At 39.2% G+C, this 25,885-nt stretch overlaps 1 protein-coding gene across 5 annotated transcripts in view; it reads left to right on the forward strand.

Moving 5' to 3' along the window:
- ncoa2 (nuclear receptor coactivator 2) overlaps nt 1-25,885 on the forward strand; it is a 74,537-nt gene that overhangs the window by 20,983 nt on the left and 27,669 nt on the right. For all 5 annotated transcript variants that reach the window (XM_032551231.1, XM_032551230.1, XM_032551229.1 and 2 more), the window contains exons 3-7: nt 9,239-9,346; nt 12,972-13,144; nt 18,539-18,642; nt 23,595-23,772; nt 25,053-25,235. In XM_032551231.1, the coding sequence (XP_032407122.1) occupies nt 9,255-9,346; nt 12,972-13,144; nt 18,539-18,642; nt 23,595-23,772; nt 25,053-25,235 (730 nt within the window). In that variant the 5' untranslated portion in view covers nt 9,239-9,254. The remainder of the gene's footprint in view (nt 1-9,238; nt 9,347-12,971; nt 13,145-18,538; nt 18,643-23,594; nt 23,773-25,052; nt 25,236-25,885) is intronic.

A 25,885-nucleotide genomic window follows, 5' to 3' on the forward strand; every position in this document is an offset into this window, starting at 1 on the left:
TGTTGGTCTCTGCCACTTTAGTGCCATTACCTTGCAGTGATTCCAGAGGAAAGAATATCTTGAGTGGGACTAGGTCGCATACAATTAGAATAGTTTTTCTTTTTTTTTTGCTTGTTGATTTTCCCCATCAGGAGAAGTTTGAACATTTTCCATTGATTTTGTTTTTTAAAGGACGGTTGTTGGAGTAATTAATGGTGCAAAGTTAATTTTAAATGGGCTTTAAGTGGATGTTAAATTTTAGGTTAATTTTTTGTATGCTCTTTGGTCGGTAGCTACAGGGACTGATACCTACCAGACTCTACCAGACTGAAGGATTTCTTCTTCAGATAAATTAGAGGTGAAATATGTTTTACATGACTTTCACATTTTAGTTTGAGTTGGGTACAGTGTCTGGTAGAGTAATCTTTTGCATTATTCAGGCCAAAATCAAAGACTTCTGTCTTTTCTGCTTAAGCTAACAAACATGCTGATGGAAGAAGAAAACATGAAATTGCATGTTTATTGGGAAAGCGTTACCGATTGTAATCAACCAACATTTGTCTTTTTGTGTCTGTCATCATAGTAAATCCTGCCACTGTTCGTTTCAACATCTGGGTCACTGAGATCTATTAGGTATGGACAAAATGGCAGTGAAAGTGAAAGTCCATGCAACTATTTGTAAGCAGTGTTTGAATACATGACAGTTGAAATATTACAACAGTCCAAATATTGTACTCGAGTTATTGTTGGTCTATGCAGTCTTGTGCACGTTGATATTGCATTGATCATTGTTTTTTCTGTTTGTTTGTTTGTTATTGTACAGTTCAAATTCAAAACTATAAAGTCATTCATATTATGGACACAATTAGTGACCTTGATGACACAAGAATATAAATTTGTGTGTGCATATGAAGACCTCGGAGAGCATAAAGATCTTCAATAAAAGGGGAACCAAGTGTCTTGAGGAACCCCTCATGTTTTTTTTTCTCAGATTAATAACTGCCAAATAACACAAAGGTCCCAGTAGACCAAGTAAAGTCTGATATAATTCAGCACAGTAACAGAAAGTCCCTCCTGCTTTTGCAGACTATTTAATGGTACGTCATAATAGACTGTCTCAAATTAAAATTAAGTTAAGGTTCTTAACTCATAGAGAAATTTCATTTAATGAATTTACTTGTTCTGTTCTGTGGTCCTAAATCTCATGACAGTTTGTTTGTGCTGCTGAGGCAGTTGGTAAATATCTGCACACCAGAACAGAAATGTAAACTTTAGGCTCATTTTAAGAAGTCACCTGATTTATCAGTGTTTTCTGGAGGCTTTGTTGAAAATTGGGGCAATCAGCTCGAGCCCCTGGCATCACCTTGACCACCTAAAGGTGTACACAGTACAGGTTTTTTTAGGTTTTTGACTTTCATTTTTCTGCCGTCTTGCCATTTTGCTCTGCCTTTCTCTTGACCCAAATCTGATAGCCCAACATCTGGTTCAAGGTAACGGCAGCTGTCAGCTAGGCCAGAGTTCGCCACAACCTCCACCTGTATTGAATTCTGTTGAAAATGATATTGTTCAAATCCATATTTGCCTTGAATAATATCTTGCATGAATCCAACAAGTTTGTGTGTATGTTGGCTCTCCCGACGCCTCTTTTCACCCTGGCAAAAATACTGGGGTGTAAAATGAGAAGACAAGTGTCCTCTGGGTCCTTCTTCTGTCATGATTTCCTCGTCAGTTTGTGGGAAATAAATTGCCTGTACTGCAGGCCTCTAGAAGCACTCTTTATCCCTGCACTTTTGCTCCCCATGTCCCTCCTGGGGCCGGTTGTGTTGAGACGCCATGTGAGGACAAATTACACACCAACAAGACATTGTTCAGCCCCACCGAGGTTCTGCGCTTTCTGGAAGGGTCCTCGTTATAGCAGTGAATGAGACTACAAACACTGCCCCAATAGCTTCTTATTCAGTGTGATGAATAGTCTTGCCCAGCGCCCAGAAACACTAGGTGTGTCTCTAAACAAAGCCATGTTAAGCCACAAAATTACAGGAATGGCACACTGGCAGATGCAGCCTCTGCTTGGCAATTTGAGACATTTTTTTTCTTCCATAATGTTATGAGTTCAAATGGGCAAATCAGTAGTTTTATAGTTTTTATGGCATTCTGGTTTTGACTATGCAGTATAAGCATCATGAGTAGTTGTGGGAACTATGCAAAGATGAGAGAATTCTCAAGAAAAGCTTAGAACTGCTAAGTGTGTCCTCTATCAAGGCATGGTGTGGTGTTTTCTTGACTGTACAGGCAGGTGAATGTCTGAGTTGGATTTTTAAGGCGGAGAGCCATCTGATGGGGCAGGTCACAAGCAGGTTCTAGTTGAGTTTGATGGGAGGGAGCACGATTGCTTCCGGCGCTTTGTGCAGCGTCAAACCATTTGTTGTCCCCACACTTCTCCCTCACCAGACTGGTTGGCTCCAGCTCAATCCTGGGGGTGGGGGATCTGCTCATGTGACACTCAAGTTATAAGCAATGACACACACACACACACACCTATGGCTATCGTTCTAAAGAGCCCTCTGAAAGTCAATTGATTTCTCTGGAGATTTTGTTGGGTTGTGAAGTAATATTTGCTACATTTTGCTTTTAGTCTTCTGTCAGAAATGTCGTTCTGTCTGAAACACAGCTTTAGCTTCTGGAAAATTACCAGTGTCATTTTCTTGAGGTGGTGTTGTGGCTCCTTAAAGTGTTTTTAATAATCGTGCAGCCGTGGGAGTCGGTCACAGATATGATAAAGATGGAAAAAAATGTAACAACGTGAGAATTGTTCACACTGTCAGCCCGTCAGCTCGCAAAAATTCGCCGTCTGTTTATGCGAGAGAAATGGGAAGGAGTGTAAAGTATAGACGGTTATGAGGCTCGTGCCAGATCCAAGCTCAGTTTCAAAGTGGGGACTACACAGAAGGGCATTGCTCAAATAAACCTCATGACCCCGGCATCATTTCCACTCAGTCCTTCAGCCTGTGCTTTCCCAGTCAAAGCTGCTGCTTTGCCAAGAACACATAGAAGATAACCAAACGATGTGTCCACAGCATTTTATACCTAAAGGATAAAAATACACTTCAACTTAACGCTTATAAATCATATAATGCAAGATGAGCTCTCAGCTGCATAGCATTATCTCTGAAATTTTTATTTTAATAGCCTGTGAAGATAATTGACGCATCGTCTTGTACTGTAACAGTCTTCCTGGTGTGCATTTAGTCTAAATAAAAGCTGATATCACTTGTTTTCTTTACAGTGTCCTTTGCCATTTCTTGTGACACTAAATGAAAACATGTCATGGCCAGTGGCTCTTTATTTGGCTGTTTGGTTTTGCGGAACACTTATTTAGTTGTGCAAAGATTTTTTTTTTTCTTATACTGCAAATGGCTTGCACTGATGACTGATGGAGCATATGTCCCAACTTGGTGTAATAATGAATTAGAGGAGTTGATGGCTTGATGAGCTTCAAATTTAATAGATGCTTCCTAGAATATGCCAATCATTCAAGAACATAATAAGGTTACTTACCCTACCCATCTATAACCTACTTATCACTGTCAGTGACGCCCGAGACAGAAGTAACAATGAATTGCTTTTTTCCTGTGCTATCCTTTAATCAGTCGTAATCCTTTTATTTTGTATTATATAAAGGAGGGCTTAGGCTAAGAATCTGTCATCTGTAGAGTTGAAACCAGACAATTATGATTACAGAATAAAGACATCTAAACTATTTTTTTTTTCCATCTCTGAACACCTCAAGCACTACTTCCTCCCAAGTACTTCTTCCTCGTGTGATATCATCACAGGAAAGCAGCTGAGAAAACTTTGGAGCGCCAGAAGTCTTGCTTATCCATGCAATCCCAGAAAGATCCTCTTCGCCTGCTATTCAGGTTTAAACGGTACGGGAATGTCTACTCATCATATCAATCAGGAAGGAGACAAGATCCGTCTCAGAGATAACTCAACCCAACAACAAAAGCAAACGATGCCTGCTGAAGCTGATGTGTCATTATCTACATTGAAATGAGTTCTGTACCGACGTGGGCTGAAAGACCACTCAGAGAGGAAGAAACCAGATTAGTTTTTAAATGTACGTACACAGTGAAAAAAACCTTACGTTTTTAGAGATAGTTCTTATAGTCTGATGATGCAGAAATTTAAGGGGTTAACCATAAAGATCATTGTTGCGTTAGAAGTAGAAATGGAAAGCTTGCCAGCTTGAGAACACCCGACTGTGAAGTAGGGTGGTTGAAGCAATATGTTGTCTCTGTGTTTTGTTGCACAAGTGACTGGTGAAGGTCATTTTTTATGCGTTTGTTCATAACGATGAGGGATGACAATGTTTTAAGATATCCTGGCAGCTTAGAGAAAATGGTATCATTTACTGACTGTGGTAAATGATACCACAGTCATTTACCACATTTAAAAATGTCTGTGAATTTTTAAATTGTCCCCCAGAGACATAGAAGCTTTCAGCAATTTTCCCACATGAGACTCTTGTTCATATTGGGTCTTGAGGCTTTGCAGAATAAGGGCCTGTTTAAAGCCAGGTGGCAACTTTAGGCTGAAAGCAGACATGGTTGTAGTTCTTTTGCCCTCTGAGAGGTTGTTTCATACTCTGTCCTGTAAATGTAAGCACATTTTTACAGCATATTTGTTTGCTAGTGATTTCCCAGCGGTTATTAGCTTGCCAGCAGTCCAGACTCTTCCTTTTTTTTTTTCTAGATGGGAACCCCCCGCTAGTCTGCCTGTGTTGAGACCTGAATCCCCTTTCCCAGCTACAGAAGCAGCCGGCAGCCTGCTTGCCAGGCCGTCTGGTTGTCTGTGTTGGTGTCATTGAGACGTGCTCGGTACTTCAAGTCTCACTTATTTGTCTCAATGTAGAGTGACCCATCATTGCTGCTATGTCAAGGAGATGGAGGCAACCAATCATATCTGGCTCAGCGAGGCATGCACAGCCAATCAGAACCGGAATCCCCATGGTAACGTGTGCTTGAAAGCCCTGCCCTGGCCAATAAAAATGGAGAATGGCACTTGGCTATTAGAGTTTAATGGCCTGCTGCCATTAATAAAATGATATAACCTCTAATATTGAGTTTTATGTTTTCAGCCAGCACACTTGCTCTGCACAAAGATGGTGTTGTTCAAAATAGCAAAACAGTAGGACACATGGACTCAGACATTTGTGTCTGTTCACTTGCAGTACTAGTCAACAAGGGAACTCAAGACACTTGTCGAAAGGACATGTTTAAACCGTAGCCAAAGGTTTGACTTCATTCATGTCAAGCCAGTTGCTACAGCTAGCTTACAGTGGGTCACTCCAGGGCAGGAGGCAGTCAGACTAAGGTTTGCATGGCCACTACCTCATTCATTATTTTAACCAGCTTCTGCCAGGCTATGCTACCCTGCTCTCCTCTAAATACTGGTATTCTCCACTCTGTTCCCTCCTTATGTAATGGCAGAGCAGCAAGTGGTGTGTGTCATAGCTGTTTCCATGGTAAGGGTAGCTGAGACTCTATCACAACACAGCATGCGCCAGCTGTGGTACCTACTCTGGAAAAGACCTGCATGTTCTCTTTTAAGGGTTTCATTTAAGATTTGTTCTTTTACAGGCTGAAAAAAGAAGCTTGTAAAAGATTCAGTGCCTTGCAGAAGTATTCATGTCCTCTGACCCTGCTGTTTAAACATTTTGTCTTGTTATTGCTAACTGCATCCTTCAGTGGGGTTTGTTTGGATTTTATGTGACAAAAACATCTAAAGTGTGGTAGACATTTCCATTCTGTCTCCTTTTATTCTGACACAGATAAATAATAATCCAGTGCAACTAAATGCTTTAAAGTTCCTTTAAAGGCTAATTGTCCTGTTGTAAACTTTTTTTTTATTTTCAGTGTAAATACAGATGTTTTGTTAAGATGTTCTGGTTTATTGCAGCACATTTGTGAATAAATGGCATCATGGGGAAAAAAGCAAATAGCTTAGGAATAAAGTTTTGGAGAAGATCAATGAAGGGTTTGGTTATAAATATTATCCTAATCTTTGAGTGTCTCTTAGAGTACTGTTTAAGCCATCATCTGAAAATGGAATAAAAAAAACATGCAAGTAGCCAAGAGGTCCATTGTATCTCTGGAGCAGCTAAAGAGATCCACAGGACAGGAGGAAGTATCTTCTGAGATATTAACTTTTATTTGTGCGCTCCAAAAGCCATTGTTGAAAGCATTAAAAAGTAGGCCTGTCAGGATAACAAGTTTTGCTGGACGATAAATTGTCCCAGAAATTATTGCGATAAGCAAAACAATTGTTGTTTTGAAACCATTTTCAAGTGATATAATGGTAACGACATAACAATGCAAGAACGCGTTCTCGAAGATCAATAAACTTTCAATTCTAACGAGTATCCAACATTCAACACTGAAACTGGAATCATTTAAATATCCAAAATAAACAAGCAAAAACGACAACAAGAAATAAAAACAAATAAATGAATTATGAGGTCTCTGTAAACAAAACTGTCCTTCAAATAAAGGGCTAGTCGAGCCCAAAGCACCAGACTGAAGAATGACTTTTGCTTTCCAGTTTTTGGTAGAAAGAGAAAAACGATACAATAGAAGATATTGAGCTTGCTTTAATTTATCATGTGATTAATTGATTTATTGTTTATTGTGACAGACCAAGTAAGAAGCAACAATCCCCGCTGAACATTTATCAAACATGTGGAAGAGGGTGCTCTGGTTAGACGAGACCAAAGTTGAACTTTTTGGCCTGCATTCAAAATGCTGTGTGGGAGAAATCTAATGATGTACTTTACCCTGGAGACACCCTCCCTTCTGTTCATAACTATGCCTTACTTTGGTTTATTCTATCACAAAAAATCTCAATAAAGTACATTGAGGTTTAACAACATCAATTGCCTTAAGGAACTTTATTTACATTCTTTTTAATATAATGCCATTTTTTTTAAGGCAATGAGTTTTTACTTTCTAATATACTGAAGGTATCCTTCTATATATTTAAACCTGAGTCCATTAGCTGCTGACAGATTTTCAGAGGATGGTGGTAATTAATAAGATATTACTGCACTTTGATTAATAATTGATGGTTTTTCATTTAGTGCCCTCAAATTCTGCTTGTGGTAACTTAAGAGTAAGATGGAGAAGGAGCAGTTTTAGCTTTTGAGAACTGTTTATGTTGGTTTCAAGAGCCTAATCTATCCAACTTTAAAGCTTTTGTTTGCTGAATCTGTTCTGTCATTTGGAAAATTTTATTTTTCTCTGTGCAGGAAATCATATTCATCGTTATTCAAGGGACAAAAGTCGAGTTCAGGTCATTAAATGTTTTTTTCCAGCCACTCTGCTCTGTCGGGTCAATAATAATAAAAATAAAATATTTATTGACTATTATTCAATATGCAACTGTGGCCAGGAATCTGCCACACTATATTCTGTTGAGCATCAGCTGAGCACATCAGAAGGGCAGCAGCACCCACTGGGCGCTGACTTTATCTGTAATCGTCAAGGGGAGAAATCTGTTAGCTTGTCATGAAAAGCATGTAATCTTTAGATTAAACTCAAAAATTGTGACATTCCGGGTTCATTTTGATTGTAGAATCTTCACAGAAACCATTGTTCTCTAGGTATAACTGGTTTGCAAAGTGTGTCTGTTTATGCCAGAAATCATTGAATAATTTAATAAAATTACTTTGTTTAAATAGCACCAATCACAGATCCTCTTAAGGCCCAAATGTGTCTAATTCATCCATTGACTGTCATGTGAAAAAAATTAGGATACTCCATGTAATTTAATAACATTTTTTTTAATAAATATTCACACAGTCATTTTAAAATGTATAATTTCTGGGAAGAAATGTGATTTATTTGGGCTTAAATAACAATATTTGAAAGGTTGCCCCATTCCTAACTTTCTGGAGTGAGATGTTTGAGAAGTTTCCTGAAAATACAGCTGGTATGAAGTTGCACCATTTCAAAGTGGTCGGTGACAAGGGTTTGGCTTCGCCTAGAACTTTCCATTTCTAAATTTTTAGCCAGTCCTTGGTGGATTTACTGGTATGTCATTGTCATGCTGCAGGGTTCAGTTCTGCTTTAGCTTTATTTATGACTTTTTTTCTTTTTACTTTAAACTGACAGTAGAATTTATTGTAGATTCTATGATGCTGAGATGGCTGAAGTACATTGTCAGTGTCCTGCTCATGATCTGACTCAGGCGTGTTACAGCAGAGACGTGTCTGAAATTTGCATGATGCCACTCCTCAGTGCCTGGATTTGAAGACCCTGATACATAGGAATGGTCTCTATATAGGAGACCATTCAAACCAATGGTCTTGTATGTGGTGAAACTTGGATCCAATTATAATTTAGTAAAATAAAAATGTACGACAACTGGTAAAGCATTATCCGAGGAAGAAAGGACAGCTGATTGTGATTAACTTTGGAGCAATCCCTCTTTTTGAGCAAGCCGTATCCAAAGTAAACTCATTGTACTCCTTTTTATCCCAAATTAACAAGTAAATAGCCTTTTACCTCAAACACTGTTCCACTTTCAGCTACCTCTCTGCCACATTAACTCTTTGTGCTTCAACTGTTTGCTTCCCTCAAGAGACTCACAAATGTATTTAGCAAAAAAACCAAACATTTTTATTGTACAATATGGGAAGTGACCCTATAAGACATTTCTAAGTAGGCAAGTGTTATTTCCACATAACCTCAAACAGTAGAAGTTCTTTTTGTTGTGTTTTTGATTGACCTCAAGTCTTTCCAGGTGAATGGCAGCCGTACAGTGACGCAGGCACACGTTACTGTAAACTCTCTGTCCTCAATGTGAGCTGGCTTCACTTGGTTTTGTGTAGCGAATGGGTTTTTCTCAACACACGGTTGAGCGCACAGTCTGTTGCTACAGGCGAAGCGCGGTGCTCTCATTTCAGCCTCTCTGGGGAGAACTGTGCCATCGGAGAGAAATGATTGAATCTCTACCTCTGCTCCATTTTCACTCATTTCTCCTGGACTGGATCAACTTGTGCTTCCAGCACAGATTTTGTGTATGTGTGTGTGTGCGTGTGTTTGTATGTGTGTTGTATGCAGATGGCCATATGGGCCCTCACTCAGTCCCGCATTGTCATCCTTTCATATACCTTTGCTGTTTTACCTTTTGCTCAGTTAGATAGTGAAATTGTTGCTTCATATTTAAAACTGTGATTTCCTGTGTGTTTCATTTGCAGACGCTGATATGCATTGATGATGAGTGGAGTCGGTGAAAACTCATCTGACCCTGCGAGGGCAGAAGCACGAAAACGCAAAGAATGCTCTGCCGAACTCATAGGACCCAGGTAAGCTTCAAGAATGATCAAATCCTACTTGCCAACTTATTTCATCTCACACCGCTACCTAGAGATTTTAGTTTTTCTTTGTGTTAGTAATTTGAATTACCAGGCCACTGCAGATTGATCTACTTTCCCTCTGCTGACAATTTCAAAACTAAAAAGGAAACTCAGGAAGCAGTGCAGGTCAGTTTACCCAGCTACGATTTCAGACTCTTGCAGTTTTGTTCAGGAAATTTCATACTCAATTTTACAGAAAATGATGTAACATAATCTTTTTTTTTATTTTAAAATCTCCACACAGTCTCCGGTAAGAAAACAGCCTTATAGGACTCTGAATATTCGGTTTTGATATTGGTTATAATCTTGTATTTCATAAATGTCAACTAGTACAAATGTGCACGGACAAAAATCAAACGAGGTGTATTATAAAATCTTGAAAAATCAAATTCAGTGTTTCTATAATTAGCTCTGTTGAATTAAGTTAAAGTATAAAGCAGTTTGTTTGCAGGTATAAAGGAAAGTAGGTTGGGATGACAGAGCAATGTTTGGATCTAAAATAAGGGCACAAATTGACCCAGAACCATCAAGAAGCCTGTATATAATGAGTTATCTTTTCCAGGAGATACCAGGAGTTTTTACAGGAGCTCCAATGTCCTGTGTAAACGTATCTACTTTCCTTCACACAATGGCCTACAGCTTTTTTTCTTTTGTTGAGCTTATTTAGGAAGGTCGTCCATGGTGCCACATGTAAGAACTTGTTGATAATTAATGTTAAACTGTTGGAAAGCTCTTTTATTTCCCCCTTAAATGGTGCCAGAGTAACAGAGTGTAAGAAAAAATACATTTATGGGTTGAGCAACAGGGTTGAGGATGTGGGTTGTACCCATGAAAAACTTGGCAATTTCTCCCTGCTAATGCGAAACATCTTTAGGTGGAGGCAGTGTGATGGCGAGGGGCGGTACGTTCCTCGCTGGAAAAACGAGGCTTGTTGTCCTAGGTGGAAATCTCAATGTAGAGGGATACAGAGATGAGGTTCTGCAGTCAGTGGCCTTCACATAAATCCACTCTCATGGACTGAGCTCTATCCTTCAAGATGTCAACCTTTGCTCACACAGCGATTTAGAGTGGAGAGGATGGAATGGCCTGGTTGCAGTCCTGACTCGTAACCACAGTGACCCATCTTGGGCATCAATTTGGGTGTGCTTATAATACCAACACGACCAACACAACCACATTGACAGACTTGAGATTGAAGCTAGGTGAACCATAGGAGCAAACCGTACAGTGTAGGGCTGAAACGATTCATCAAAGCTATTGTTTAATTTGAATACCTTGATTATTAGAATTCCTCGACGCATCGTTCAATTACATTTACTTTTTAGCGCACTGTAATTATTTGATTTCTTTTTTTATTTTGTTCTTAAACTTCATGTGTGTTGTGTGCAGCACTTTAATGAGCTGATTAAGAATGCTAAGTGCTATTAGCAGCTATGGAGGGAGATGGAGAGGCACAGAAAGCTTTCCAATAGCGCAGCCTCAATGCGGCAACACTTCAGCAGGAAACATTAAAGTGTAGGTTGGGCCTAAAACAATCAAATCCAATTTGATCAAGCCTGTAAGCGTCGTGTCCGAGCCTGATTCAACCTGACTAATTAACTTTAGAGGCCTGAAACCAAAGTAAACTTGACATATTACTATAAATTGCTATCAGTTTATATACTTACAGATCTTTAACTTTGTGCTCTGCTGGCTTATTACTGTAACTCTCCCCATTTTTAGCTTGCATTAATATCTTCAAGCTCCATTTTCTCACTTGTACTTACTGATCAAGAAGAGTAATGATGTGAAAAAAACAATAAAAAATAGATTAGAAATATGTAAAAAAAACTTTTTTATACTTCAAACTTGAGACTGAAAGTGAAGTGTTACAAAAAGGCAATGTTTAATGTCTCAATTTAAGTTTGATTTTTAATTTTTAAAGTTAATGTGAAATAGTTTTGCTCTTTACATTTTTTTTTTCATACTTCAAACGTGAGACTAAGAGTTTGATTGAATCATTTTGTATTTTAAGTGTGTCTTAAATGTGTTTTCTTAAATAGGAACTGAATTGTTTACTAGCATTTTCTCTGTCATATGTTTCTTTAAGTAGCTACTAGATGCTCAGAACAATCAGTATATTACTTGATTACTAAAATAATTATTTACAACAGCCATGGTAGTGTGTGACCCAGCTAGTGATCAGCCTTACATTTATTCCTACCTAAAATGGCTGGAAGTACATAGCAACATATCATATTAGGTATGCATGATTATAAAAACATTAGTAAGCATTTTGAAGGTTTGCTGTTAAAACCTCAGATATTTAGCTTGGTGCTTCTAACTGTATAAATGAGTGCAAACAGTTTGGAAAGATTAAAGGAGCTGTCTGAGCTCCAATATGCATGGTGGGGGATTTGAAGAGTTTAAAATCAGAATCATCGCTGTATTAAAAAAAAATGGCTACAAGTGGAGCACAATTGCAACAAATGCAGACATGCCCACATCTGGTCATGTCAGCCCACTCTCCCTTAACACAAACTTCCATATGCTAAAAGATGTCTTAAGAAACCCTAAAGTGTCATCGCTAGACTTGCAGCAACTCTTGCCATTGTTAATATAAAAGTACATTCCTGTACAATCAGAAAGACAGTGCAGTAGAGGCAATGTTTGCTCATCAAGAAAAACAGACTTAAGGCTGAGTTATAGTCACGCTTTTAGAGGTTCCCATTGAGCGCACTCAAGCCGAGCAAGCGGTGTCGCCTATATACTTGATGCATACTTTGGTGCAGTATTCTCCAATCATGAGCTGTGTTAGAGAGTACCTATACATGTCAGTGCAGGTGTTCCTGCTCTGCAAGAGAACATTCCAGATTGTCCAGTTTGAGTGAAAGGACCAGGAATCGCGCCAACATGATTGGGCGGGGATGGCACGTTTATCACATATTGCCTCTGTCCTAGTTCAATACAATGAATGTAAACCTAGCTTAAATATTGCCAGAGCTAAACAAGTGAAAGAACGAGGGCTTTTGGAACAATGGTCTTTGGACAGACGAATCCAACACTGAATTATTTAGACACCAGCATCTTAAGAATAATCCAAATACATTAGCGGAGAAGAGCTTCATATAAACTGTAAAGTATGGAGGTGGCAAGAATTGTCTTGTGGAGATGCTTTGCTATAGCCGATCCGGGCCAGTTCAGAATTAACAGATGGAAGGTCCTGGAATGGAGTACAGTCCATTTATTCTTTTGAGATGCCGTGGCTTGAAACCCTTTAAACATGTTACAGCTTCAAGTGAAGAGTGGGAGAAAGTGGCAGATGTCTTCAAGGAGCAACTCACTAAAAGTTATTCCAACCGAGGAGGGTAACACCGGGATTTAGGAAGGAGGGAATCATTTCTTTGCTTTTGAAAATGCTTGTATCTTTTTGTTTAATGTTGTGATTTTATAAAAGATAAATTAGCCATCTAAGTGATCTTTTCTTAATGAAAAATACAAAAAAGCTGATAAGTTTTCTTAATTTTCCCAACATTGGTCCCCCATTGCTTTTTTATGACCGTTTTCCCCTCTTGTTGTTTTTATGTCTCTGCAGTCCCAAGCGGAGCAACGAGAAGCGCAACCGCGAGCACGAGAACAAGTATATTGAAGAGCTCGCCGAGCTGATCTTCGCCAACTTCAACGACATCGACAACTTTAACGTCAAACCTGACAAATGTGCAATCCTGAAGGAAACTGTGAAGCAGATCAGGCAAATAAAGGAGCAAGGTACGAGTGACAGTCTGGTTGTGCCGTCGGCATTCTGAATAAACTGCAAAAAAAAAAGATGGGTCCCAAATAATAAAAGTGAAAGCTTGTTCAGGGTCATATTGAATATTTTGAATTTACAGCTCATAGTGAAAAAAAAACCCATCTTGCTAGACGATTAAGTGACCATTTTAAGGTTTTTTCAAAATGTTCTTTTTAATCAAGCAAAGATCAGTGGGGATATTCTGTTTTTACTTCAAGGTTGCTGAAAGGCTAAAATGTTCTCCTGTTGTAAATTTAGAGACAGATATTAGCTTGGTCCTTGCTTTTGAGAAAGGGCGCCAGAATATCTTATTTAAAAAAAACTTGGCCTTTTTAAGATGCACAAATAAAACCAGTTAATAATGTCATTCTATTTTATTTGACTCATACGTCTGCTATGTAAAAGTGACTAAAGTGACACAAAAATCCCATTCCATATTGAGCCTTCTGCATTCACTCGGAGCAAAGCAAACGAGGGGCTGGTTCATCCTCTTCCTCTCTGTCCTCTATAGGCTGGTGGTCAGGCAGGGGAATCTTTTTATAGCTGCTTACAGATGCTGAACGTTGTGCTTTGAAGGAATGCCTTAGGTTCTTTTAACTGCACTTCATTTCTCACTTTATGGAAGGGTTGTGTCAGATGTCAGTGCTACATCTTTTTCTGTGAAAGGTGCAGTTCAAATCAAGTCTTTTTTTTCCTTTGTAAAGGTCTGCAAAAAGTTTTTAAAAAAATTGTCCAATAATGTAATCATTGTGTGTGAAAATTTGAGAGAGAAAAAAATCAACCATTTAATTCAGCTGCTTATGTTTAGTAGGGAGATTATTATCCATATGTTCTTGGGACCCTCTTATTAAATAAAAGAACCTGAATCATTTGTTTTGTATACTTACCTTTATAATTTTATAAGGATGTCTTTCTGTTTCCTGTGGATATTAATGCGGTACAGCACATGCCCATTTCTTTGAGTCACACTACAACATGGGAAAGGCAAGAAAACATGTCTTTTATGGAAGGCAGATGTGTTATATATTTATAGGTGAGAAAATGGGTGCATTAAAGAGCTGCTTCAATATACATATATCTATAGTCAGACTTGGGGAGCTTAAACGACATATTGTGAAAAAATAGGATAGTTTTGGCGTGATCCTAAAACGTCCGAGTTGTAAAAACCTTAATTTTAAGATTAAAAGTCTTAAATACACATACATTTTTTATGTCATGGTCATTTTAACTCTTGACATTTGTTCATTGCTTTTTTGTACTGGACAGATTTTGAGAAATCTGTAGTGTGATTCATTTGTTTATTCACTTGTTCAATTGAGCAACCAGGGTGTTATTACACCAGCTTTTTTTTATGATATTCTATTTTAAGATGCACCTGTAAGTAAAGTAAAATATCTACCATACAGGAATAAAAGGTCTGAAATTTAAAGATACTTGCAGAAACTCTAAAATAAGCCCCAAGTGTATCTTACCACCCAACACATCATAAGGAGGACGGAAAATGAAGTAAAAGAAATTTCCAAGCTTATAATTAGGACTCCAAGATTGGGCTGGTCAGGGGTCACTTAGTCTAAACAGCGCCTCATCCGAAGGCGCTGTAGGGAAAACATCTCCTGTTCCACCATCACAGGTCTGAATGTGCCGTTTTCCACCTTACCTTAGCTAGGACTGTGTGTTTTGAGGTGTGGCGACACATGTAGTGTTGCGACAAACACTACATGTGGGTCTAATGGGAAATGAAGGGTGAATATGTGGAAAAGCACATCATGCACACTGTTTAGTACAGTGGGGGATCTGTGATGCTGTGGGCCTCTTTCTCTTCCTGAGACATTGAAATAGAGATTTGTTGTAAAGGCAGCTTAAAGGGGTAAAAAAAAATTCTGTGTTTTTAAAGATATGGCCTCATGATCTTTCAAAGTTTAAAAAAAAAGTATTGACACTTGTATTGACGGAATTTTATAAAGTTTATATATTTTACAACTGTCTTATAAACTATTTCTTATTGCTTTGTATTATTGGCTTTTTAAACACCTTTAACACCTATTTGAGTTGAGCTGAAGAAAAGATGGTATTAAAAGACCTAGTATGAAATTGTAATGCTCCAAGATCGCGCTCTCGTCTTTTTCTCAAAAACTAGGAAAAGGTAGAAGAAGACTGTGTGCTAAATGCTTTTCTGTTGGCAGGGGTGCAAGTAAATGTGACACTAATTATGTTGTAAAAAGTGAACATAGTGAGCCTGTTTTTAACTACTAAATAACTACTCAAATTCAAGGTCTGAAGTTTCAAAGGTATCCAGTGTGATATTATGCTAATGAAATAAATGATCCGTAAATTCAGTTTGTGTGTGTGATTGTGGGGGTGTCTGCGTGTGTGGGGCAGGAGGTGGGCGTGTGTGTGTGTAGGTAGATAGGAAGATATGCATATTGGTATATATTTATGGGAGCTTTTTGCATGTTTATGTGCTTTAACGCTGTAGATTCAGCTACAGGTTTCTGAGGTTTGAGGATACAAGCCGTGAAAGGTCAACCAAAGAGGAAGTTGGGGTTGCATTCAGCCACAATGTTATGAACTCAAAGTAATAGTAGTAATTAGTAGATGAACGGTTCCCTCTTCGGTGTAATGATTAACACTGAAAGGATTCTTCTCACCCCATTTCATGTAAGAAAAAATATTCTTAGGTAAAATTTTAAAGCACCTTCTCAGACTCAAACAGGTCTATCTTCTGAGTGGAAAGCTACCAAAAATATTCTAAATGAAAGAAATGTCATTGTAATTGAATGAGTGGGATTTTAAAGTTGTGGCATTTATGACCTCAAATAATTCTCCTCCATGTTTTAATTTACAGCCGAAATAAGTCAAGATATATTATGTTTTCTTACTTTTTCTCTGCCTTGTTAATCCATAACCGGATAAATACAGCAGTGTGGAAAAGGATATTCTCCTTTGTATATATTGTTTGCTTTTGTTTGTGACGCTTTACCTTTCTAATTCTTAACATTTTTTATGAAAGACGATCAAATTCAATACAAACTTCAAATGACAGTGTCATAAAAGAAAAAAAGGTGTTCAACATAACCTATCCGTAGTTGAAAAACTAATAATAAGCATTATCTGCTAATAGGCAACTTTGCACAATAAAGAAAGCAAAAAAAAATGCACCGCTGTTCTGTAAATTAATGAGCTAGTCAAACGTATATGGTGCCTTGTCTCGCCAGTTTATGATGTAGTTGTTAATACGTTACACAATCCTTTTAATTGATCAATCGCTCCTGCTATCTGTGGCACAGTGCCACACTTCTGCAGAGAGACAGAAAGCCAGGGAAGGCGGCCATGACAGTGAGTGATGGGTCTACACTCAGAGCAGCTGTGTTGGTCTGCAGGACCCCACTGGGCCTGGAGAGGTCCTGCTGATGCACGGATCATTAATGCTGGAAAAGATTAATACTTGTCTGTGGGCTGTTGCACAAACCCACAGCGCAGAGGGAAACCTGCATTCGTGTCAACTTTCACACATCCATACCCATAAAAAGGAAGAGCGTGATTCTGTTTGCTTCTCACCACAATCTTTTGTCACCATATGGTCAGCTCTCTCCTTGGCATGGTGCGCCCGTTAAATGTGTCCCCCCCACCCCCCAAACAGCCCACTCACATTCCGCCTCTCATCGTCTGCTTGGAAAGTAGGGCAGCCTACGCTATGAACATAAGGCCTCTCTGCATGTTTATTAACCTAGTCACATGGACAAAGTCATAACTCCTTATTTTAGTTACTGAAGCTGAGAGGAATTTCTAATTGTTCAAATCTGAATGAAATGTTTGGTGGTTTTTAAGGGATTGGTCTTGGAATTTTGTACGTTTCTTTATCTGTGCCATTTTAAAATGTTAACAAATCCACCAATCAGAAGTGTGATTTTATTTTACTTTTTCCTTTAACCTGGATTTTTGACCTTTTAGTTCACATTTTTAACCTGCTTTAACGTCTACTACTAGTGATTAGCGTGGCTAGCATTGCTGAAACAGTAGTGTTTGTATTCCTTACAGCAAAGGTTCCCGAAATATTCAGCTTGTGACTCGCAAGGTATGACTGAAAAAAGAAATTATACAAGCATTACTAGTGTATCAATTAACCTGGTGCATTGGCGACAATATATTGTGTGTTTCTTTTAATATATTTTTTTTTTTTTTTATCTCTTGTTGCATTAATTAGCATAGGTATGTTTTTACCAGGGATACACTATGTATCAGCACCAACATTGATATTGGCCAATATTAGTCTTTTTGTCCTTACCACAACTTTGGGAGGAAGCGTTAAATTAGAGATTATGCTTCCTTACCTCAACTCAGTTCCACCTAATATTCCCAGATCTGGCAGGCAGAGGTTGGAAACCAACTCTGTTCAGCCTTTCTGTTATTTATTTACTAATGGTATTGCTCTCGTTCACCGTATCACAGCCTTGATAAAGAATATGTCTACAGATATCATAGAAAACTTTCTATTTAAAATTGATTTATGCATCCTTGTGCTTCATCTGACTTCATTTTAGATGGCCAGTGATGTTGAAAGCGTTGATCGGTCGACCACGCTAAAAGTCAACCAGTTTTGGTCACCGGCCCTTTTCCTTATGCATCTCTAAATTCTATTGAATTAGTTTTATCCTAGTTACTGGTAAATTACAGTTTAGCAACATATTTCACACATTGTGAAAATACAGTATAATCTTGGAATCTGTTTTGTTGCAAGAAAATCTATTTTTTTCTTATTTGATGAATTTCCTAAATTTGGGAGATGTATTTTGAAAAGCTAACTTTTGAGCTTTAGATAGCTTAATCTAATCTCATATTATTATTGATAACATGATTAAGTTTGTTTGTGGTATTGGATAAGTAAAATGTTCTGCCCTTCCTGGGAACAATTTGTTCTCCTATTTTGTACATGATTTGTTTACACATTCTCCCTGTTCCATAATAGACTTTTTTTTTTTTTTTTGCACATGACGATGTAATCTATCCAGTGTCTGTCACCAGCGTGGCAGTCGTGCGCTCTGACACGCTCATTTACAGCAACCTTTCACTCTGTTTGCCTTACTGTGCTTGGGCTGGAGCCACGGCCGCATTGTTTTCACTAAGGGACCGAATGTGTTTGCTTTGTTACCAGATGGATACTTGTTAAAATCCCTGTCAGCCAGTGACCTCTTTTAAGTATGTGGGTCGACTGCAAGGGGAAATGCAGAATCGTTTGCTTGTGCTTCTCCTCGGTGACCTCTAAGTTTTGTCTTTGTGTTGTTGTTGTTTTTCTCCCTCTGCATTATGAACTTGTTGCATTGGATCCCTGTATGTGGCTTTTAAGTTTGTCTTATTGATTTATCTGATCACAGAAAAGGCTGCAGCAGCAAACGAGGAGGAGGTGCAGAAGGCTGATGTCTCATCAACAGGCCAAAGTGTGATTGACAAAGATGCCTTGGGACCAATGATGCTGGAGGTGGGTGGATTGCGTTTGTATTTTTCATTCATGATGTCATTTACAGTGCTTTGCCATTTCCTTTTAACATTTTGCCACATTACTGTTGAAACCTCCTAGTGCTTTTATTGAGATTATTTTTTTATATCCATTATATATAAACTTTTGGTGCATGTCTCTCACACATTAAGAGATTAAAATGTGGACTTTATTCTTTGCACAATAACTTAGGTTGTACTTTTCTAGTCTTACAATAGATTATTAACTAGGCCATTTAAACACAGTAATAATCTCTAAAATAAGCCAGTGTTTTTCAAGCCTAGTCCTCAGAATCCACTGTTCTTTATGTTTTAGGTATGTCTCAAATGACTGTATTGCCTCCACAGTAAGCTATCATATGCTCCAGAAGCCTGCTAATCACACATTTGTTTAAGTCAGGCTTGAGGCAGCAGGAAAACCCCTACAACATGCAAGATGGGGGGTTCTGAGGATCAGTAATCTTTGTCATTCCATTGTAATTCATGTTGCATGTTTAGTGTTACTGTCTCACAAGAAGGAGTAATTCCAACCCAGTCTTAAGTCTTTTGCAGCCCCTAAAAGCTTTTCCTACAGGTTTGTCCTGAGTTTAGCTGCATCCGCAGGTTAAAAAGTCTTGATTTCCTGCTACTAGACCGTCTTATTCCACACGTCTGTTGTGCCTCAAACGACAAAAAGGGATGTTCTTCTCGCCATCCTTTCGTTATTGTCAGATTTATGGAGAGATTGACAAATAGTTGTCCTGTGAACAGATTCTCCCACCTGCAACTCCTCCAGAGTTACCACAGTCTTCTTGGCTGCTTCAAAAAATAAAGCTCTCCTTGCCCAACCTGTCAGTTTGTGAACGGCATTGTCTTGTTTTACTCTTTCAATGTAAAGATGATGTGTCCAACCTAATACTGCTTAATACTTCTCCAGAACTTTAACCCTGATGCGTCTGATCATGTCTCCACAGAACATCTGTATTCATACTGAGATCAAATTGCACTCGGGTCCAAGATTTCATCATATACTCCACTTAATAGTGTAATACTAAGTGAAATACTCTACCACAGGTCAACTCACCTCTTGAAATTATGATTGATGTCTAACGAAGAGTACCATTCACAGAGAACAATCACAGCTGTGCCAGTAGTGATTATGTCAGAGTGTAGCTGTGTGAGGCTAAAGCTCCCAGCATCTTGTATCCGCCCCTGATTGGCTGTAAATTACCAAGCTGAGCAATGGCCTGGTTGTACAACGGAGAGCCTCTGAAGTGCTTATGTATAATGGGAAAGAAAGCAACAGCTCATCGAATGAATCAGTCCATTGAGTCCGTCCTCTCACCCATTTCCGCCCTCCCCGGCTTGCTCAGGTCTCCCTCACTCCCCCACCCCTCATCTTCCCTTCTTTCGCCTCTAGATCCGTCCTGTCATGGAATATTTATAGCACTCCTGGTCCAGCGTCACTGAATCGACACACTAACTCGCGGCTAAATATAGCCCAGCGCAGCCTGCGAGCTTTCCCATCTGTCAGCAGTCCCCAAAACACGGCGATAGGCCATTCACACCAGCTCCGCTCCGAGCCGCGATCCCTTCCGCGATCCTGGGCTCATTACAGGCCGTTCAGAGGAGAAAGGCCAGCAGCAGAAACACACATCCCCATCTCCCCCGTCTCCCCCTCCCCCCCCCCCCCCCACCCCCCACCCCTCTGAGACTCTTTGCTCTCCCAACACAGAGAGATGGAGAGGAGTGTGGGGAAACATTGTGTTGCTCTTTTAACCTTCTGTGGACAGATTCATTACGTCACATCACTGTTACGTATGCAGTGCCTTAAAAAGTATTCATATCTTCTTTTCCTGATTTTATGTTACAACCATAAACTTAAATGTATTTTGCTGGGATTGTATGGCGTTTTGAAGTGGATTTTAAAATCTTTAGTCTGTTCTATACGTGGAAAAAGACACTCTGGACAGATGAGAGCAGTATTTTTGCTTTTCTTCAAATTTGATGCTCATCTTTCTGGATAAACCAACCCAATGCAGGGAAGCCTGGTGGGGGAGACATAGTGTTGTAGGAATCTTTGCTTTCTTAGAATGTAATTATTTATTTTTATTTTTATTTTTTCATGGTTTTGCAAATCAGTGGAAGGAAATATATACCAAAAGACTTTCCGCTGCATTTGTAGGGAAAGGTGGTTCTGCAAAGTATTAACTCAAGGGGTCCTGAATACAAATGCACGCCAAATTATTATTTTTTTCATATTACTTTTAAAAATATTCACTTTCATTTTACAATTGCAGAGTTTCCACGCACTTTTAATGTCTTAAGTTCATGCATCTAAAATTAAATTCTTAACTCTTAAATTCATTTAAAAAAATGGAAGTTGGCCTTAAATACTTTAATCACAGGTCTTAAATTTTGTCGTGGCTGAACTATTTAATCTTGTATATCCTATACTGTTTTTTTTTTGTTTTTTTTTTTTAGTATTATTGATAATGGCCTTAAATAGGTCTTAAAATCTTACATTTGAGTTTTTTGAAAACTGCAGAAACCCTGAATTACTCGCTCCTTTCGTGTTGATCTTTCACATAAAATCCCAATAAAACATAAAATATTTGGTTCGGACATGACAAAATCTCCAAAATCTCAACTTGCATGAATACTTTTACATGGTTTTTGCACCATCTTCAGCATACTCTTTATTCTCGATGATGTTTAATACCTTTTTTTTTTATCTTTAGTCATTACCAAAAACTATTAATGTCATGTTGCAGCAATAGGCTGTAGTTATTGTTCACAAGTAAATAGAGCTGGGAGCAGAGATTGTACAATTATTCCCAACGTTGCCGTTTGGAACACATTGACTTGTATTGGCTCAGCCGTCTCTCCAGTGTATATTTAAGGAGGGCACTGTAAATTAAAAGTATTGGCTAACGGCATTGAGCAACAGTGTCTGGAGGAGCATTAGAGTTGGCACTACGCAATGTTTATCTCGTCCAGTCCATGTTCTTTCCTCACACAGGATGGACTTGCACAACCACGTTGCAGTTTGGAACAGGCCCAGTTAATGCACTGATGGATGAGGTAGCTTTGAGTTTGTTTTTAGATTTGGAAGTGTCAGAGCAGGCGAGGGAGAACCTCCATCATGCTGTAATCTTGGATCAAATGGAAGGGTTCGGCGAACCTTAACATTTTGTCTGTGGGGGTGTTGGACTGTGTGGTTTTGTAGCTGTTTCAGGAATGACTGAAAATAAATGTATTGTATGTCGCGCTAAAAGTTTCACAATTGTTTAGTTTAACTGTAGCGATTGATTAAGCAGAGGTGAAGAGCAGATGTCTTTGGTTCTATCGTGACACCGGCTTTACAAGTGGCAACGTTCTGTTCCTGAAGGCTGTAGGTGATTTGATGGCCTAATTGACACCAGCTTGTGTGTAATGGCTGACCTGGGGCTGTGTTCTTTCAATTAAGTGCTGCTCCTCCTTCTTATGCTTTAATCAGCCACATGGGTTTATTCTGCTTTTATCAGCTTCACTGATGTTCAGCTTTTTTGGCTGGTACTAATTGTACCAGTGGCTTTTCTGTAAGCATAGTGTAATAACATGCAAATAACAGAGTAGGCGTGTAACATAAATGAGAGTTCAGTGTGTACTCCACTTTTGGGTCGTGGGTCGTTATGGGTATGGTAGAACGGAAAATGGCAGATAATACAAATGTTTTCTGGTTTCTCTTAATAGAATAAAGAAATCCCACATATTAGGAACGAGCCTCTTTAGTTATTTTTGCAAAACGGTTTAAAAAGCTTTCAACCACATTTTGCTCCTCTAAGGGCTAAATGTCAAACAATAACTAGTCGTGTATTTAGAATAAATTAGATAAAAGTTTCAATTGGTCCTTCATGCAAATTAAAAGGCATTATAAAACAATGCAAAATTCTGAGCTAAAATTAAATTAGCTTAAATTAAAATAGTAAGTCACTCATCTTGTTTGAACATTTTGGTGGCAGGTGGAATGATGCTTGCTACAGTTGCTTAATTATATGAGGTTTTGTCGTGCCATACACCACTCTGCTGCCATTTCACCACAAACTCAAAAGTCTTGGCCGCCAGTGCGAGATTTAAGAGTAGTACCACCAAAAATCCCCCAAAAGAAAAGTAAAGTCCAGATCTCACCGGGAGAGTCTTTCTTTCCCCTCGGTGGTGTCTTCTCGCACTGGCGGCGTCCTCTTGCACCGGGCGGCCTTTCCTGGGTGCAAACTCCGATCCAGTTCCTATTGCACGATCTACGGCACTGGGGCGAACTTTGATCGCTGTTTTATGTCTTTTCTTTGATTTTTACTAGTTTTAAACGATCGATAAAGACAAAATCCCGCTGCACAGATCTAACGGTGAGCGTCTTCCTCTCCGGTTGCGCCGCTGCGCGCCGACGCCCCCGCCCCTTTTTTAATCACCAATTTCACACACACCTGAAAACCGCATGATGTTTCACCCAACTCAGTTATAAACAGTGGAAATTCGGAATGATTTTTAACAATGAGATCACTGCAACTGTTCTACAAGACAGTTTGATACATTTACTTTTTAATATAATTCTTCAGACAAAAATTAACATAGTGGTTATGTTACACCGGTTGCTCAGACATCAGACAATATTTGCATAATATCTGCTGTTTTTGAATGCTTTCATGCTAAATAATAGAGATTAAAACCCAGTAAATCTGAAGAAAAACACAATTACTTGCATCAATAAATTAAAGTTGCAGCTTTCCCTTGTCTGAGTAAGGGAGAGCATATTAATTGGTAATATTCCCCCTTTAGGCCACTTGCAGCAGGGTTATTAACATAGACTGATTAATGAGGGTGATTGCTGCGCAAATAAAATCCTAATTATTCATGAATTGTGTTTTTGTGAGGAGGAACTTTGTAAACAAACTCTAAACCGCCTCTTTGCCCCTCCAGGCCCTCGACGGCTTCTTCTTCGTGGTGAACATGGAGGGCAACATCGTGTTCGTGTCTGAGAACGTGACCCAGTACCTGCGCTACAACCAGGAGGAGCTGATGAACACCAGCGTGTACAGCGTGCTGCATGTCGGAGATCACGCCGAGTTCATCAAGAACCTGCTGCCTAAATCCCTCGGTTAGCCCTCGGCTTATTCTCCCTGCCAACGAATTCTGCCTCTGCTCCATCTACCTTGCATCACCTGGTGCTTTTTATTAGCCATGTCGTTGTGATTTAAATGTTTATGGTGGTTTTTTAGTGCCGGAAAGCTGGCTTGTAAAAAAAAAAAAAAAAAAAATTTAAAAAATTTGCAGTGTGCAAAGATCCTAAAGGTTCTTCTTTTTCTGTTTTGCTGATGCTCAGCCCAGACTTTTTCCTCTCACTCTTCTCCTCATCCTCCCTCGCTTTTCAGCTAATTAACTTCCTTTTGTGGCTTCTCTCTCCTGTCAGCAGCATAATGCTCTTCCTACATTCTCATTTCGTGCCCTTACTTCCCCTTCTCTTCACTTTTTTAATGTTTTTCTCTCATTCTCTGCCGCACACTCCTATCGAGATCCTATTTTCTTGTTCTCAATTTCTCACACTTTCTAGCCCACCCATTAAAGTTATTCTTTGTGTTTATTTAATGTAAACATTACCACTGTTTGTGCAATCCTCAGCTTAGCTCAGGAATCCCCCCTCATCCGTCCCCCATCATCTTGTTCCCTCAAATTAACCCGTACGGCTTCACTTCCCATAAGGTGAGCTTTGTGTTACTGCATCCCGTCAGGAGCGCTGAGTTCTCCTCTGCTGGTGCTCCGGATTGAGGTCTGAGTACCCGGCCATCTGGGTGGGAGAGCTGCGCAGAGCAGAGTACCCTGGAAATGATCACTGGGCTGTGTCCCAGTTACTGGGAGATTATCAATGCACTGAATGAGATCACAAACCAGATGGAGTGTGATGGGAGTTTGCTATAAAGAAATGAGTTGGCCATACATGTCTTTTTTATCTTGCTTGTCGTGTGTGCGTGTGTCTGAGTGAGTTATTTTGTGTCTGTGTAAGTGTTGGACAGGAGAAGAAAGATGGGCAGTGATGTTTTGGGAGGACGTGCATGTGGAGGCCTGGCTGTGATGCACTGCTGTGGATGGATGGCTCAGGGTTCCAACTGCTCATTAAAACTGATCTCTACCCAGCAACAGCTCTCCTCTTTTTCGCACTTCCTTTGCTTTCATTCTCTCTATGTTGCTCTCATTATGTCTTCCACTTGCAGCGCGCTCGCCTCCTCTTGGCTCGCTCTTTGCATACTTCATGTTTCACTGTTCACTTTCAGTCGCAGGTAAAAGTGTCCCCCCCACCCTCTTCCAGACTATAAATGTCTCCTTTGCCTCACCTCTTTCTCTCTCTCTCTCTCTCTCTCTTTCTCCTTCTCTCTCCGGCAGTCAACGGCGTCCCGTGGTCCAGCGAGGGTCCAAGGAGGAACAGCCACACGTTCAACTGCCGAATGCTGGTGAACCCGCACAGCGAAAACCAGGACGAGTCGCACGAGCCCCAGCAGCAGAAATATGAGACCATGCAGTGTTTTGCAGTGTCAGAACCCAAGTCCATCAAGGAGGAAGGAGACGGTATGAAAGTGGGGAGGGAAGTGGGGAAGAGATGGATTAGAGGATCAGTTGACACTAAAGTAGTGACCTTATAAAACAACCTCGGACAAGATGGGTTTTTTTTGTTTTTATTTTTTAATTTAGTGTAACATTTTGACATATCTGCATATTTCTTGTTTGGAAGTTGCCATAAATAGAAAATAGCTATAGCTACTTTTTTTTTCTACATTTGTAACAGGCAATGTGGATCTTGCATACTTAGCAAATTCGTAACAACTTATTAAGCCTGATACAGATGCGCTCAAAGCAAATAATGATGCAGCAGCACAACTGAACAGTGAACACATTCAAACTCCAGTGTTTTATTTGAGTACATTTCATGTTTTATGGGGAAAAATGAAATGAAATGTGTCAAAGTGAAAATTTGATCCAGACATGATACCTTTTTTGAAAGTTATCGGTTTCAAACGGTCGCATGGGCAAGATTAACATGACTCTTTTTTTCTGCTTAGGAAGCACTAGATAAAAAAAAGTGATATTCAGAATTTCATAGAAACTAATCATCTTAGTTTTATATATATATATACAAAAGAAAGAAATGCTTTTTGTTGCATTTGTTTGAAAATTGGTTTTAGAGATTAAAATGAAATGTGCCAATAATTATTTTTAAA

The sequence above is a fragment of the Xiphophorus hellerii genome, chromosome 21 (genome assembly GCF_003331165.1).
Source record: "Xiphophorus hellerii strain 12219 chromosome 21, Xiphophorus_hellerii-4.1, whole genome shotgun sequence".
Classification (NCBI taxonomy): Eukaryota; Metazoa; Chordata; class Actinopteri; order Cyprinodontiformes; family Poeciliidae; genus Xiphophorus; species Xiphophorus hellerii.